The 18424-nt window shown below is 42.4% G+C and overlaps 1 protein-coding gene across 13 annotated transcripts in view; it reads right to left on the reverse strand.

Annotated features, from left to right (window-relative positions):
* The window catches only part of NRXN3 (neurexin 3), a 1648091-nt gene that overhangs the window by 857706 nt on the left and 771961 nt on the right, over positions 1-18424 (reverse strand). For all 13 annotated transcript variants that reach the window (XR_010731058.1, XR_010731057.1, XR_010731056.1 and 10 more), the window contains 3 exons: positions 12165-12546; positions 11189-11379; positions 10225-10398 (listed from right to left, as the gene is read on the reverse strand). Coding sequence is in view for 10 of the 13 variants with exons in the window: in XM_066272928.1 (XP_066129025.1) it covers positions 10225-10398; positions 11189-11379; positions 12165-12546 (747 nt within the window). In the remaining 3 variants the exon portion in view is untranslated. The remainder of the gene's footprint in view (positions 1-10224; positions 10399-11188; positions 11380-12164; positions 12547-18424) is intronic.

The raw sequence follows: 18424 nt of genomic DNA on the forward strand, positions 1-18424 counted from the left end.
TCCGTCACCCTCTATCTTGTTCTCTCTGTGCCCCTCCCCCTCCCCCTTTCCCTCTCCCATTCCCCCCTCCCCCCCGTAACCACCACACTCTTATCAATGTCTCTTAGTTTCACTATTATGTCCCACCTACGTATGGAATAATACAGTTCCTGTTTTTTTCTGATTTACTTATTTCGCTTCGTATTATGTTATCAAGATCCCACCATTTTGCTGTAAATGTTCCGATAAGACGGTAATTTTAAATACTTTGCTTTACTATAATTGTGCAAATATCCTCTAGAACAGTGGTTTTCAACCACCAGTCCACAGACCTGTGCCAGTCCACCAGAAATTTCACACTGGTCCACGAAAGAGTTAACCACCCCGATGTTGTATGAAGATTACAGAGTCCCTTCACCAGCCTGCAGAGCGGTGGTTGAAAACCACTGATCTAGAACTTAGTGAAATAGTTTTCCTACGAAAACTGTCAACCATAAAGTCAGCTGGGAGGACACTCCCAGATACTCTCCGGTCATCTGTGTACTGTTTCTGCTTTGAGAATCCAACTCACATCATGTGGCACAGTAGGAAAAAGGTGACAGGCTTTAAAATCAAGCTTTATCAGCCTGACCAGGCAGCGGTACAGTAGATAAGAGTGTCAGCCTGGGAGGCTGAGGACCCAGGTTTGAAATCCTAAAATTGCTAGTTTGAGTGCAGGTTCAACTGGCTTGAGCACATTCTCACCAACTTGAGTGTGGGATCCCTGTTTGAACATGGGATCATAGACATGACCCCACAGTCTCTGGCTTAAGCCCAAAGGTCGCTGACTTGAGCCCAAGGTCATTGGCTTGAGTAAGGGGTAACTGGCTCAGCTGGAACCCCCTGGTCAAGGCACATATGAGAAAGCAACCGACGAACAACGAAGGTGCCACAACTATGAGTTGATGCTTCTCATCTCTCTTCCTTGTCTTTCTGTTTCTGTCTTTCTCTCTCTCTCTCACTAAAAATAATAAAATAATTCTTTTTAAAAATCCAGTTTTATAACTTACTGGCAATGTAACTTTGGGCTAGCTATATAAATTCTCTGGAAGTGTTTCCTCATTTATTAATATACACTAAAGATAGAAATCATTACTACCTCACATGGTGTGAGTGTTAAATGAGATACCATGGAAAGCTTACAAAGTCATCCAAAAAAATGATGATAAAATCTACCCCACAAGGTTGTGGTCATAATGGATATACAATATGCTAAGTCTTTATTTAGCATGCACCTATACTAAGTACACCCTCAATAAAGGGCATTATCAGTTCTGTTGGGAAGAAAACTCAAGTTCTCTCTACCCATTTTAGTTGGGTGTATAGCCAGTCCATAGTCTAAAAACAAGACACATTAAGGTACTAAGTCATTATTACACAGTTCTGTGAGAAACCTGGTGTACAAAGTTGAAGGACAAGAGGCAGGAACCATGGTGGGAATTCCATTTAATTCCTGTCTATCTTATTTTCCATAATGCAAACCTTTTTGAGAAACTGATTTTTATTAGGTCAAATGCTATATTTTATCACATAAAATACAATGAAGAATGTGATGCAGCTCTTGGCTTTGGAGAAAATGAAGTGGGGGAACTATCATCTTCACAGTGAAGAAAGTTGGAGAAGTAAAATTCCTTTTAACTACTAGATGTGTTTGACAGATGCCAATGTTTATCTAAAATGACTGGAAAGAATCTTTAGGTTTTCAAGGCATGTTCATGGACTTACCCAAGATACACAGTCCTTAGAACCGGGTCCAATCAACTCCTGTTCCCCCACCAGCACCACCAGCACCTAGCTACCATCTGGGCAGAGGGACAACATACATTTCTAGAAAGGAATCCATTCAACTCTAAAAATAAAATTTTCTAGGGGAATTATAACAGTAAGAAGGGAGAGGATATTCTGATTAATCACCCAACTCAATAAAGAGCTATTCTTTTATTTCTCATAGTTTATGAGTCATCTGCCTCACTCCCTGTAGGTCAAACAACCCTTATTTTATAATTGGGCAGCTTCTATGTCATATGGACAAGCTTTTAGGAGAGCTTTTGCTCTTCAGGAATGCCTTCTTGCAAATAAATAGGGATTAGAAAATTACTTCTAAAAGGTCCTTAGATATTATCATGCCATTTAAGGGACCCTGAGATTCAGAGGCACTGTACCTCTCAGCAACAGGACACCTCTCATGTCCTCGAGGGAGCTCCTACCCCCTCTGCAAGCCTAAAGAGATGCAAAATCTGACCTGGTCAATGAAGCTCTTCCTTGACACCTTTTGTCATGACATGTAAATGTGAATGCTGTGAAACAGTAATGCTGCGGGTGGGATGGATACACGTTTCACCCTTTTTGCCAGTTAAAATAACAGGCATTAGGCTCATGCCTCTTCCCTCTGTCTCGAAGTGTGCTACTTCCCTCCTAACTCTGCTCTCTGCTGCTGCTGGTTCCTGTCCTTCTCATCCATTCCCCAGGCCTGCTGTCAGGGATCCTGATAAGGCGAAAATCAAACCTAAGTCTCTGTCCTCTTCACAGCACCTAGTGGTCAAGTCAAACTCCTTCCACAGAAAGTCAGTCATCCTCTGTCTCCATCCTACCCTTCCTGTTTCATCTTAGATCACATCCTACACATACATCATTTTAGCCAAATTGAGCTTCCTGGAGGTGCCCAAACTGGCCAAGTGCTTGAACGTGCCTCCACCCTCTCTTCCCCCCACCCACCCGACACACGTCCTTCAGACTCAGCTCGAATGCTGTCTGAGGAAATCTGGCAAGCACTCGCTGTGGACGACCGCCACCGCACACAGCCCAGTGGTCCTGCCCCGCGCTCACACAGCGCACGCCATATCCTTCCAGGAGAGCACCTTGTACTCTGCATGGTGATCACTGGCTGGCCTCCTGCTGAAGCCAGAGACTGGATCCCACCTACTAACTCCAGTGCCTTGCTGAGCCCCTTGTTAGATGGGAGTACCTGAGTTCCTGTTAAAGACAACAGGACAATCACTGGGGGAGTTAAGATAAATTAATAAAATTTTAAAAATAACACCTCACCCAATATACAAGAGGATGCAAGCTGCTGACCTGTCCAGACTCACTGTTCCCCTTTCTGGATCCCACTGTTCGAGTTCCTACCATGTGCCTTTACATTTTAGACTCTTATGGCCCTGGCCGGTTGGCTCAGTGGTAGAGCGTCGGCCTGGCGTGCGGGGGACCAGGGTTCGATTCCCGGCCAGGGCACATAGGAGAAGCGCCCATTTGCTTCTCCACCCCCCCTCCTTCCTCTCTGTCTCTCTCTTCCCCTCCCGCAGCCAAGGCTCCATTGGAGCAAAGATGGCCCGGGTGCTGGGGATGGCTCCTTGGCCTCTGCCCCAGGCGCTAGAGTGGCTCTGGTTGCGGCAGAGCGATGCCCCGGAGGGGCAGAGCATCGCCCCCTGGTGGGCAGAGCATCGCCCCTGGTGGGTGTGCCGGGTGGATCCCGGTCGGGCATGCGGGAATCTGTCTGACTGTCTCTCCCCGTTTCCAGCTTCAGAAAAATACAAAACAATAAATAAATAAATAAATAAATAATAAAAAAATAAAATAAAATTTCAAAAATAACACCACACCCAATACACAAGAGGATGCAAGCTGCTGACCTGTCCAGACTCACTGTTCCCTTTTCTGGATCCCACTGTTCGAGTTCCTACCATGTGCCTTTACATTTTAGACTCATTTCTTCGTCATATGTTTTTACTGCCCTTAATACATAATGGTAATTAGTTCTGTCCATATCCACAGGTTGCTGCTAAAGAAACCAGAATACATATTATTCTATACTCTCATGTCAGGAAAATAAAATGTAAAGACAGCTGCATCCTAAACGTCTTTTGCCATAAGATGTTGAAAGAGAAAGATGATCCAAAATAATGACAAAGAATAACAAGCCGCTGCCACAAAGAGACTGTCAAGTCATTACAAGAATGGAATAGAATGGGCCAATGTACTAGGTTCTGGGGGTTCAAAACCAACATAGCTCTTACCATGAAGAATGGTAAAGTCTATGAGGAGATACAGTTGTCTGGCTTTAGCTTAACAAATCTGTTCACGGGGAGCTACGACAACCTCGATTGTCTTTTAGTGTAGCTCAAACCCTGCCCCCACCCCCCACCCCACCCTCCACAGTGACATGTAGACCTCTTTGGACAATTGAACAGAACATTTAAACACAACAGCTTTTAGTATTACTTAAAGGGGTCTACATGTTTTCAAAATGAAAGCTATTCTACAGCTACCTTAGATATCAAAGTACTAATCCAGCATGTTCTTTTTCATTCATTTCATTATAGATTTAAAATAGGTTATATATTATACATGTAAATCTGCTGAAAGGGGATGAAGGAGAAACATTTACCAAACTGACTAGAGAAAGGCCCTATTGCCTGACCTGTGGTGGCGCAGTGGATAAAGCGTCGACCTGGAAATGCTGAGGTTGCCGGTTCGAAACCCTGGGCTTGCCTGGTCAAGGCACATATGGGAGTTGATGCTTCCAGCTCCTCCCCCCTTCTCTCTCTCTCTGTCTCTCTCCTCTCTCTCTCTCTGTCTTTCCCTTTCCTCTCTAAAATGAATAAATAAAAAATTAAAAAAAAAAAAACAAAAAACAAACAACAACAAAAAAAACCTTATAAAAAAAAAAAAAGTTTATAAAAAATAAAAAAAAAAAAAAAGAGAAAGGCCCTATTAGTTGATGTCCACCCAAGACACAGACACTTGTACTGGCTACCTGCCTGACATATAACGAGTCATAGCAAAGTAAAAAGTCTTCCAGGTGAGAAGTAATTTTTTAAAGCTATCTTTGTCTCAGTCACTTCTAACCATCTCTGCTGATTGCAGACTCTGCAGAGACCATCTGAAGCCCAATCCTCTGCATAATTATCAGCCAAAGGATCCCTAAAATGCCTGTTCCTGGCTTGCTATTCAGAGTCAAAGTAGCCTGAGATGACAGGACCAGTGAACCGTTCCTGACTTTGAAAGATGCCCCTTTGAAAGGCAGAAGCAGCAGCACCTGCGGTCAGTTCATTGAGATGTCTCATGAAGGCACTGGAAAGGGTGTGCCGGATAAAACCGACAGATCCTCTTCTTCCCCGAGGATACTTTGTTCTTTAGATTACAAAACAGGAAATTAAAGCCCTCAAGATTTGATAGGAAATACAAATCTCTAGAATGACTTAATGATATTAATATCCCCCCAAATGCCTAAAAATATTTCCTTAAAATGAGCTCGGAGAACAATGACATTCTCTTCCATAAGGGCCCAAGTGCTCAACAGTCCTGCTCTGAGAAATGACCTCCCTGACCCAGAAAAATAATAAATTAAGAACTCAAGTGGCCTTTTTTCCTTTTCCTTTTTACAAGTGCTGCCTTCTATCTATAGTGAATACTATGGCAACTACTTGGAAAGGCATTAAACCATTGCCAGAGGTGGATGGATATGTCCTTCGGCATTCCCAATGTGGGATGCTGTCAAACCTCTTTGGTGTCCCCAAAACGGAATCAGGTCCCCAACCCCCGGAGGTCTTGCCTTTGTTGTTCTCTCTCATGCACTGATCTGGGTGTTCTGCCACTCTTTCTGAAGAACACAAGAGTTCAGCCCCCTCCCACAGTTGCTGCTGTCCAAGAGGTGTGACAGCTTCAAGGCCCCTGAGAAAAGATACCAAGGTTTCCACAGGGCATCTTTCAGTCCAAAGGGATAATGGGAACAAGAACCTTCTCTACCTTGCAGGTCAGCTTTGGTCAATGCAACTTTGTTAGCGAAAGAGCAGAAAAGGTGAAAACAATAACCAGAGGTTAGTAAGAGGTAGAGTAAACCAGGGTAACATCACAGAAACGAAAATACAAGCGGCATAACCAACATCACTGAAACAGACAGTTGAAATGCTCTACAGGTTCTCCAGCGACAGCACAGATGGAGGATGCACGGACCAGGGCGGAGCAGGCCTCGTCAGAGCCATGTGAGCAGAGCGGGGGCAGGGAGACACAGGACTTGAAAAAGCACAAGCAGTGATCACAAGAGCCTTCTCACATCCACACAGCCAACGCCCAGGCATACAGTCCAGAAAATGATTCTCCATCGGTTAGGATAAACACCAAGAATTAAGGGGAGTGCATGGTCAGACTGGAAGACACATGTGCACAACCTGACAAGAGCCCACAAACATAATTCTGCACATGAGTTAAGCATGGAAGGGTCACTTGGGAGCATTCCACATAATCTCCTGAAAATGCCACCAGCAATAAATATAACAGTAGAATTGGGCAACTGTAGCAAGGTGATTTGGAACTACCGAAGAGCTTAATTCTTTTAATTTATAAAGATGTAGTCAAATCCAAATGGCTATGGGCAAGGAGGCACCAAACCAATGTCCTTTTAGTTTATTCATGCCAATCTTGGAATGAAGCACGGTGTTTCTCTCTGGTGTGTACCATCTGGGATTGTGGGATTGCATTTCCAGCCAATATATGCCCCTGTGGCAAAGCTGGACTCCAGATAGCAAGCGATATATACCAGCTGAATATTGAATCAGACATGATTATAAAATTCCTCATTTTGAATCAAACACTATAAAAAAATCCTAGCCCAAATTGAGAGGCTGCAAGTCACAGGTGTTGACTAAGACTTGTGTAGAAATCACACTTAATCTGTACTATACACCCTGCATATCAAAACCTAGTTCAAGATGTTTTCTTTGTTCCTAGTATAAACAATGAAGAGCTAAAGAGTAGTGGGTGAATGTGTTCTAAAATAGTTTTGAACCCTTTTGGGTGAGATATACTAGAGTAGGTAATATAGTAAACTAAAATTAAGCATCTTGAGGGGTCATTACTGATGATCTTGACAAGAATGCGTGATATATTTTTACCTATGTCCCCCAGATATGTGAAAATAAAACATATTTACTATCTTGAAATGATTCAGGTCTTAGTTCTTAGTAATGGCTTCTCGTGCCCTCCCTGTTTCCTGTTCTGGACGTAGACGTGATAAATCAAGAAATGAGTCCTATTTCCTATGACCCCCACACTGCCTAGCACTCCTAGGCCTTCCTGAGGGCCCCGTACTCTAGGCAGAGATTCAGAATGACAGTGACGCTCCTCGGCACTCACTCCAAGGCCCTGTGCCCTTGACTGCCTGCCCCATCATCTTCCAAAGCACCCTAAAAAGCTCCTGGGATCTCTGAGAAGGGCTTATTCACCATGCTGCCCATTTCCAATGGCAGCAATTTATTTAGGCCTTAACCCACTTTGGGGGGCCATTTTTCCTGGCCACTTTGGCTAATTATCCAAGTCATCTGTGTACAATAAACAAGAACCTCCCTCCCTGGGCACTCATCTTGCACTTGGCCCCACGCAGCGCTGTAATGCGCCGTGGGAAACCACTGCAATATCTCCATGGCAATAGAGTGCAGTGTTATTAGGCTCACGGGACTTGCCATAGATTCAGATGACAGAGGCATCAAGTCACAATACTCAGCTTTGAACAGCCACCCCCAGTGGAGGATCAGAACCCACAAGAACACACGTGACGAGTCACACAGAACTACACATAAGCTGTAGGTAGGGATAGAAATGTTTTCTCCCATCTAATGGGTCGTTTCCTTTCACTAACATGCTCACTGGTTTTCTTAAAGCTTTTTTAACTGGGATCTACTCCCTCCTTTGTATTATACGTTTTAACCCAGTTTCATGAAAGTTATTTTAGACTTCCTTTTAAGCCAATACTACAGCTTTATGATCTCTGATTACTATAATCTATAGAACTGTGCTTCCAATATAGCGGCCACAGACACGTGTGACTGTTGAGTACTTTAAAGAGGTGTGGTCTGAACTGAGGTGTGCCACTAGTATAAAATGCATACTTGCCTTTGAAGGCTTCATATGAAAAAAAAGTAAAATGTCTTAACAATTTTATATTGGTTACAAGCCGAAATGATTTTATTTTGGATATGTTGGGTTACATTAAATAAAATGTAAAATTATATTTTTACCTGTTACTTTCTTTTTTTTCTTTTTATTTTTTTAATGGACCTACAAGAAAGTTTAGTTCCTGGCAGGCACATTTGCTGTCGAGTTAAAGGAATGATTCCTGTTAACTATTAAGTCTGAACAGCTGATGGCATGATAAAAAATATTTAACATTTGAAGAGTGCCTTATGCTTTGTAATATGTGCTTTTATAGTATGATTTAACTTGATCTGATGAATTATTCCAAGATAATTGGAATTACTGTCATTCCACACTCTTCTAACCCGAGACCTCCCCAATTTAATTCCCAAAACGCTACATCAATCTCAAGATTGCCTCTTAACACCTGAAAGAACTGAAAGCGGGGCAGGAAGACAGACCTCCTCGAGCTAACTAAAACTGTGCATTTCCAGGGGGAGAAAGGCAACTGGCTTCTTTAAGGGGCTTGGTGATCCCCAACCTTCTGCTTCTCATATACACACGCACACACCACATTTGGTCCACAGAACTCAGGAGATATTCCCAGCCAAGGGGAACTGCAGTGGGTTATAGGAACCATCAACCTTATTATTAATGCCTCATGGGAAACTGACTCACTCTTGGGGAAAGAGAAACAGCTTCCACACTGCCAGTCAGCCTGGGAAGCTGATGGGAAGCTTTTAGAGAAATGGGCTTTAAGGTGGCGAGCAAACCCGGATGAAAGCCGGTTGAGAACAAAGCGATAAAGGAAGTTGAACACAGGAGATGAATGAACAGGTGTGATGCAGTAAATCAGCAATTTTCAACCAGTGTGCCATGAGAATTTTTAAACCATACGATATCTCTTTAGTCTGGGGCGGCCCTGACCTCTTTTCCCTTCGAGGGAGTGTCAAATAAAAGAAGAAAATGACAACAGCCAACACAATAATAGCTGTCTGATATGAATAAATCAAAAGTATACCCATTTGTTTCGTTTGATTAGCAAAAAATATATTTGTGTGTGTGTGTGTGTGCTGCCAAGCTTCCGTAACTCGTTTACGGGTGCCACGAGATGAAAAAGGTTGAAAATCGCTGCACTAAATTAATGAGGGATACAAGAAAATGCAGTATTTTGCACAAACAAAGGACCATGAGGCTCAACCAGACAAAAGAACAGAGATAGATCCTGGTGACAGGTCAGAACATCCTTTTTGCCTTTCCAGTTAGGGAAAGAGTCACCTTTCCAGCCTACCCAAAGCCTCTAGGAAAGGCTGGGAATACTCACTGCTGCCCCTGCTGGGTAGAACTAGGTTCTTTATTTAACAGGAAGTAAAGAACTGTTGGACTCAAGAAGACCTGTAAAATTAAGTGAATGACTGAAGAGACAGCGGATCACCTACAGAAATAGGCTGAGCATGGTCTGTTGTGCCGCACTGGTGAGCATGCAATGTTGTTAAATGTCTCACATGAAATAATATCGGTGAATAATAATCCTACCATTTATTGAGTACTTACTACACATATACCAGGCATTTCATGTATATCTCTGATTTATGGAAATAACCTCTCCAAGCTAAGTTTTATTATCCCATTTTACAGGCGAAGAAGATGCAGACCAGAGAGGTTATATAACTTATCAGATGTGACACAGCTAACAAGAGCTACAATTTGGGCCTAAATCCAAATCTTTTCTATATCAAGGCCCATGCTGTTCCACCACACCACCCCAAGGCTCTGCTTAACAAAGCCTGACTTCCAGTAAGTACCCAATAAATGTTAGTTTTGTTACGGCATTCTGACATCATTTTCCTATCTCCTGCTGGGTTTGCATTCAATAATGCAGTCACCATTAGCAACATGAGAAACACCTTTTACTAATGGTGACAGCCGTGTAAAAGTCTCAGGTGTGTACTTCCCCACACGTTAACGTCTAAGCAAACGCCCCCGATGCCCTTTCAGCCGTGCTGGAAGCCAAGGCACCAGTCAGGAGCAGCCTGATGTCAATGCCAGGAGAGGTCCTCCATCGGCAAGTCTGTGACACTGGGAAGACATCTGCCAGCACACAATTCCTGGAGCTGGCGGCACATGTCTTCTTCACATACTCAGCAATGGCGGGAGGACAGTGACGGCGAGGCAACGTCAGGGGGTGGATGGGTGTGGAGAGGGGACAGGGAAGCTGTGGGAGGGGCACTGGCAGAGGCAGCGGGGAGGCTCGGCGCTGGCGACCAGGCTGGAGCTTAACCAGAGAGAAGCCTGTACCTTCACAGCCACGCTCGATCTGTCCGCTCCGATGGAGCGCGTCGTTGATGAGGTCCGGCAGGCGCCCGTTCAAGTCCACCGAGGCCAGGCAGCCCTGAAAGCCGTCGCGGGAGGCCACCAGCTTTGGGAGGTTGCTGTACATGCCTTGGGCCAGGCCCGCCATGTAGAGGTCACCTAGAAAGGAAGGCAGTTAGTAAAAGCCAATGAGGAAAGGATTGGAAATCTCAACACCTAAAGCCAATGCACTGTGGGCCGTCTACTTAGATGATGGTAATCGAGCTGGGGAGAAAAAAACAGAGGAAGCAAAATAATTAACAGAGTTTCTATTACATTGTGCGAAGAAAAATAAAACTAACGTTTCTTATGTGTCATTCATTTTATATACATCATCTCACAAGTTTTAATCATCATACCCAATCTAGGAGGTCGGTACTGTCGCCATTTGATGATAAAGATTAACAACAAATTCAACAAAACCATTTAATGAGTGCTTTTTATGTGCCTGTTACCAATAGTACACTGAGGTTTTTACAGACATTATTCCATCAAACTTCCTAATAGCCCATAAACTTAGCAACAATTACTATCCTCATCTTGAAAAGGAGTGTACAGAAGGCTCAAAATTTTTTACCAACGTCACCCAGACAGTAACTAATCCAACTGAGATTCCAAAACCTATATTCCTTCCTCTCTATTGAGGCTTTCTCCTTATTTTAACATTTATCACTTCATCGCTCAGCCCCCAGAGTAGATAGAGAAAACGAACCATCTCTGGAGAAGTAGTGTTAAGGAAAAACTGAATACACTACATTATGATATAATTGAATGTTGTTAAAATAGAACATGCATGATGCATCAAAAACATAGAGTGCTCATGATCTGCAGTCTTCCTCTGAAACAGCCTTTTGATTGTAAAAAAATAAAAAAAAGCTCTGACAAGGATAAACGTTTTTACAAGATTTACCTTTCAAATCCAGATTTTTCGCACCATTGATAACCTGCGTGACCACCTTCGTGTCCACTTTCAGGCTGTGAGTGTTACTGTTGTCCCGGGTAATGACGACGTTGTGCCACTGGTTGTCATTCAGGGGGCGGTCACTGTTGCCTTTGATTACATTGGGACCGTTTCCAAGGTCGAACACATAGTGGATGTACCTAAGAGGAAAAACCACCACCCGATGACTTGAGATTCCCTGAAGTCGTTTAACGGCAATGCGTGGATAATGACATCTGAGGCTTTGAATCCGCCACGCTAAACTGGCATCACACAGGAGTAATTACAGCTTGATTTAGGATACAGTAAGAGTCACAGCCTACTCTATCAGACTGCAATTTCATACTCACAGGGTCTGCTTCTGCATCACTACCTAGCAAAAATTAGAGCCAGAAAGTAGTGCAGGGGGTACACTCCACACCACCAGGGGGTGACTTTTAAATTCACAATCATAGTTTGTTTCTGGTGTTTTGCTCTGGTTTTTGCTTTCGTTTTGTCTATTTTCCAGCACATTGTAGTAAAATATATTGAAGACAGAACTGATTTTTTTCAATGTTCATTGATGGTCTCATGAAGCACTGAAAATATCTAAATATATTTCACTTCTTCCTATAAATTTAGTTGTTTCAGATAGTACTGCTGGCCCAGAAATAGATGCAATGTACCCCACGTTACTCTTTTGCAATATAAGATTTCTTTTTTCATAGGTTTGGGCTTCTTTTCATAGTAAAAAAAAAAAAAGGCTGATGGTATTGACTTAGTAGAATATTTTAAATAAGCTTATTTTCTTCCAGCCTTAATCAAAAGATATTTTTAATCAGTGAGGATGAGAGCATGTATCAGGAATAGAGGGTGGGGAAAAGCAGACATTTCTTTATATGTGCAGAGTTTATATAAGGCTTGAGCCGAGGTATCTCGTATAAACGATATGATTGCTTCCACTTACCCTTTGACTAACTCAACTGCAATGAAGTCATTGCCATCACCACTATTGAAGAGAATGAAGCCATCAGCCGAGGTGGTCTTGAACTGGAAGAAGAGGTGCATAGAGGTGTAGGCCTGCAGGGTGGCCAAGCTCAGGTAGCTGCTCTTGGTTTTGAAGGTAACAGGGTCAGCGATGATGTTCCTCAATCCAAAGCGAGCCTTCAGTTCACAATAGTCAATGTCGCCATTCTTGCACAAGTCAATGTAGAGCAGGCCATTAAACATGAGACTCTGCAAGTGGCCAATGAAACTGGAGGGGACAACGGAGATGTAACGTTTCTCGGTCATGATGCCGGTTTCAATGTTGTGGAATTCTAAGCGGGTATGATCCCCCAGCATCGTGCCTAGGAAAACCGTAAAGGAGACACCAACAGGAAGAGTTATCATGTTTTGTCACAGCACCTTTACTATATCTTTAAGGTCTGATAGTTTCCCACAGAAAATATTCAGTTCCTTGAGTCCCAGAAAACAAAATGCTCAATACAATATTCACTTGACATGGCCTCAGGGGGGCGCTGGTCACCGGCCCAGTCCATGTTACTCACCCTGCGCCCCGTGTGCTCCTCCAGCTGCTCAGATGTGCCACCATACATGAGAAAATAGGAGCTTGTGGGTAATGCAAGCTAGAGGATAAAACTATTAGTTTTCTTTATTCAGAAGAACAACTGGGTACTGGTATATAAGAAAAAAAAAAGTCTTTTTTTTTTTTTTGCCCTAACCCTTGTAAAGGCATAACAAACAAGTCTTAGGTAGTCACAAACAAATATCATTTGGTATAATAATTCACCCCCTAATGATTCAGTAGCTAGTACAATCATGCACCACATAATGACATTATTTTGGTCAACAACAGACGGCATATACAACAATGGTCCCATAAGATTATAATGGAGCCGAAAATTCCTATCACCTAGTGATATTGTAGCTGTAGTAATATCAGAGAGCAATGCATCACTCATATTGGTGGTGATGCTGTTGTAAACAAACCCACTGCACTGCCAGTTGTATCAAAGTATAGCACGTACAATTATAGATACGACATAGATACGACGTGATGCTTGATAAGGATAATAAATGACTATGCTACAAGTTTAGGTATTTTGCACACTATACTTTTCATCATTATTCTAGTGTGTACTTTTTCTACCTATTTATTAATAAAAAAAAGAAGTCTGCTGTAAAACAGTGTGCTGCGTTACAATGGCAACATCTCCATGCATCTTCTGTTTATTGCATCTCCTGATTGTACCCTTTTCTCGTGCTTGATTGACTCTCTCATGTTATTTTGTACAGTACGTGCTGACCAGCCATGTCACTTAGAGGCTATAGGCTGTACCATATAACCTATGTGTGTAGGAAACTAAATGGTCCCAGTTTTTGTAAGTACACTCCATGATATCTGCACAACAGTGAGATCGCCTAAGGGCACATCCTTAAAAGGACCCCTGTTGCTAGGTTGTGCATGCTATACTTTGGGGAAAGTTTTTACTGTAGAACATCAGTTAACTTTATTTTCCCAGCAACTGTTGCTTTTTTCTGACAATAACCCCTGATTTTCTTTTGGAAGATGACCCTGCACACTTCACTTTTAAACCATCTGGGCTAGATTAAGATGACCTCATCCGAGCTCCTGAAGTGACCAAGCTACTTCAACTGAACCACTCCCTATATTTTATTCCCCAGCCTTAGAGTAAAACCTGAGAACCAAGAAGCAGTCTTCAAACCGTGGCATGATTCTGAACCGCCTGTAGGATGGTAGCAACACAGTTAGCTTAGCCCTACCTTCAAAGTTTATGATTCAAAAGTCTGGGGCGGGGCCTGAGAATCTGCATCTCTGACAAGTTCTGAGTCGATGCTTATGTGGCTCACCTAGAAACCATCACAGTATCATGCTGGTCCAGTAGCATTCAGCTCCAGGGAGTTTGCTAGCACACTTATGAAAGAGGTGCCTTTGCAAAGAAGGCTTGCTGAAGGGGTGAGAAGACAGCCTAGAGCACCAGGGGCCATGTGTTAACCAGAGGGATTGGGCCTGCCTGAGGAGAAAGGGGACCCAGAAAACAACCATGACCTGGAGAAACGCAAACTCTACAGGATGGTATCATTTGAAGATCTGGATCCATCTAGCCAACACTGGACTTTAATTTCATTTGTACTTAAAAGCATTTGAGTTGAGCTTCTGACATATGCAACTGAAAGATCTCCAGCTGAAACAAACTATGAGGTCTTTCTTCATCTCATTGACCCAAAAGTGGGGAGGGACTGAAGCAGGGATCATCAGGGGGGGCTTGAAAAAGAGACACAGAGACAGGCTATTGTAACAACAAAGTCAAGGAAACATCATCAGTTTGGCCAGAGGAGAAGGTGGCTCTTTCAACATTCCTACAGAGATGAGTCATTAAAATTTGACAAATCATGTCCCAATTCCTCGCCATTAAAGGGAAGGGAAGGGAAATTTCCTCTGCCAGACCTCTCCTGTTATCTTTCTCATGAAAAAAAACTCCGCCAGCAAGACACTCCTAGCATCTCTTTACCCTCTCTCTTACAACTCTCCAGAGGAAAAGGAGTGACATAATCTGAAAGAATAAGGATAATTTGCACAGAGATGATACATATGCAGAACTCAGACCCCAGGACTTCCTGTTTCCCTTTGAGGGAGCAAGCTGCCTTTAGGACACTCCTCCTGCCCCCATCTACCCTACTCATCCACAGCCTGGGTGTCAGAGGAGCAAGCCTGACTTCCGTGGAAGATGCCTGTCCCAGTCCTAAATCGGTGTTCAGGTGGGCAATTCCATCCAATTCTGAGGTTCAGGAGGTGTAAGCCACATTTTTCCAATATCAGCTTTTCATTAATGAAAATGATATTTGATTTCTACCTGCCTTGCCTTTTTCTCCCTCTATTGGCATAGAATTCAGGTGGCAAAAAAAAAGAGGGGGTTGTATTTTCTTGGGTCCCTTAAACTTGAAAATCGGGGAGATTCAAGCAGATCACAACCTCAGATGCTCAATATTAATTTCATCTCCGCGGGAGCATCCTCGAGACCTAATTCAAAGAGTTGCTCATACACACAAAAAGCAGATTTGCATTTTATGAGCATCTATGTGCTAATTTGATGACTAGTCACAAATCATTCTCTTAATATAAGCAAAAATAAAATAATGATGTTAGTTAACTAAATATAAAATTATGAAAGAACAAATATCAAATGCAACATAAATCTGCTAACAACTGAATAACTGGGAGAAAGAATTACTATATAAAATTACTTAGTATTGAAAACTGGACTGGTCATAAAGATGCTAAGTAGCCTGACCTAAATTCACATGCTCTAAAACAATGAAGAGATAGAAATAAATATCCAACGTTGATGTGGATACAGCTGTTTACATCAGGGCTGGGGGCTGGAGCTAGAGAATGATGGGGTAGGAGGGGAAATCCTCACCAATCTCCATGGTGACATAGGAGCTGAACCATGATGATGCTGGTAGCCATGCTAGTTTTCGTTTTACATAAAAACAAACAAAACAACAATGAGAACCAAGGGTAACACGTGAACACTGGTGAAGATTGGGTTTACAAAAGGAATCTGAAGAGTTTTATTTGAAAGCCAACTTCCCAGTTGGCTTTAAATCCCAGATAGCTTTTAAGCTATCATGGATTAACTGACCAACAGAATTGAGGAATTAGGAAATTCTGTTCACTAGAATATGAATTTTTCATGTAAAAATTACATAAAAATCATGTAAGATTGAGACAGGAGAGAGACTGAAGGAGGGCTTGGATAAATAATAGAAGGGAAACTAACAATGGAATTTGAACACTTAGCCCAGGGACCAAGACTAGTTTAGGTTTTAAGATGACTAAGAGCATTTCCACCAGAAACCCGGGGTGTGGAGAAGGGGATGAGGCCCAATTGAAAAGCGATTGGCTTCTCCATGTGCTAAAGAAACTCACGTTGCTGTGGATGAAGGGTCCCAGAAAAGGATGCTGGTTTACTCAGAGAAATTGTTGGAGAGATTGCTTAGAATTTCAAATGTGTACTAAACTAAGCATTAAATGTTTTTTTTTTTAAATGTACTACCTAATCGGTATTAATAAGCAGGAACCTTTTCATTTATCTCTTCTGAATACCATCTTTAGACTAAAACTCCTTTTCATTTAAGGGTGAAATGTATGCACACTTCACAGCAACTGCTTTCAAATTTTACAGGAAAGAGGAGTAAGTGGGGAGAGAGGTAACAAGGAAAAACCAAGACTGCTGACTACTCCCTTGCCAGGCACTGCACTAGGCACCTGGTAACCACCATCAAGGTCATTGTCACCGTAAAACTGTAAGTACGTATCATTATCTAGCTTTAGAGATATGGACACTTAGCTGAGATAAGTCAAGAAATATGACCAAAGTTTGTACAGGTGGTAAAGAGTAGACCCCCACATTAAACTAGGTGTATTTAATTTCAAAGTCCATACCTTAACTTTATACTATACTCTCTTCGGAGAAGAGGCTTGACTGGTTTCTTACATCATTGCCCATGAAAGGCTGTAGGTGGAATTTAACTGTGGAAAAGTCCATACAGATGCTGTCATGATGAGTTCACACTTCTTCCCAGTGGTCACATATCTAATGCCAGTTCATCTAATTCATGGGCATTATACCCAGCACACTCCCTACAACAGCACTATTGCCTTGGCCCCTCCGCATGACTTCACTTTCCTGTTTCATTGGTGGCCAACAAGCAGTTTATAGAACAGCCCCTCAGAAGGATGTAGTTTGTTGAGAGCATAAACTATGAAAAATTTGGCCAAGTTCCCATGAGACATTAACACATAGTGGATGAGCGTGTAGGCTCTGAGACTAGACCATCTGGGTTACCTAACTTTTCTGTGCCACAGTTTCCCATCTGTGAAATAGGTATGAAGTCATCAGGATTCAGTGTATCAATACGTCGACAGTGCTTAGAATAGTGCCTAGTGCTCCAACTGTGAGCTATACCAATTATACAGCACTCCTCCTGTCTTTTGTCTCTGAAATGCATTAGTTTTCTGATTCTTGTTTTCTCCCTTTTATTAGAACCCAAGATCTGTTCAGGTAGAGATCATTTCTTGCCTCTTCTAGATGTCTGGTAGCAGAAGGGCCTGAGTGTAGCAAGTATCCCTGACATCTGTACTTGAGGCATCTACTCTGGAGTCACCATGTCTGCACATGAGGTTCTTGGCCAACACCAAGAGCTTAGCAAAGCAAACGTGACCTCCCGACTCCCAGACAGGGAGAAAGAAGCAAAGAAAAGGAAGGCTTCCAAAGTCTCAATAAGGGATGCACATTTTGTCCCCAATCCCCCAGCTCCACGACTCCTACAACCTCTTCTCCACAACATCAACACTTCCAAACGTTGCAAAAATACTTTAATAATATTTTTTTTTAAAAAGTTCTGCAACCCAATCAAGTTGGCAAACACTGCACACTGTTGACAATTCGCAATGTGTATTAATTAGTACATTAAAGGCTCCCAATAAGTCTTACGATACAGAAACCCACTTCGTGTTGTTTAACCTGTCACTCTCTATATCTAGCTCCTATGTTTTGTTATTGTGAGGAACACACTTTCCATGGAAAAGCTTTGGACAATGATCTTTTACGGCTGGGTACTCTATGTGGAATATGGGGTGAGGGAGGGAGAGGGACCAGAGTAGACAAACAGGGTGAATTTTTTTGTACCAGCAATAAGTTCTGAGTGGCATAGGTGGTTCATGCAGCATTAGACCCCGATTCTGAGGAGCATAACCCAAGTGAAACATTCTTTTAATTTATTCTTGATAACAGAAATGCAGCTCAATCAATCAATCTATCTATCCTTATTAACTGTCAACTGAACTTAATACACTTCCAGGAATATATTATATTATAATAAATGAAAACCACCAGGCTGAAGAATATTTATGTATTTGGCTCCTGATTCATTCCTGAGTTTGGCCTATTCTTTGCACCATTTCCACAAACTAGGTGAAAATCCGACACCCAGGAGGGCCCTGAACAGCATGAAAGAGATTACTAAATAAGCCAGTAAGACACTACTTCATAACGAGAAGACTGAGTGGTATTTTAATTTTATTGCCTGATTTTAGGACTTCTGTGAGCTAAAATTAAAATTCCCCAACCCCTTATCACTGTGAAAAGCAATCCAAGGCTGTAGCTCGTAAGCAAAATGGCTCTTTTCTTCTCCCAA

The sequence above is a fragment of the Saccopteryx bilineata genome, chromosome 4, assembly GCF_036850765.1.
Source record: "Saccopteryx bilineata isolate mSacBil1 chromosome 4, mSacBil1_pri_phased_curated, whole genome shotgun sequence".
Taxonomy (NCBI): Eukaryota; Metazoa; Chordata; class Mammalia; order Chiroptera; family Emballonuridae; genus Saccopteryx; species Saccopteryx bilineata.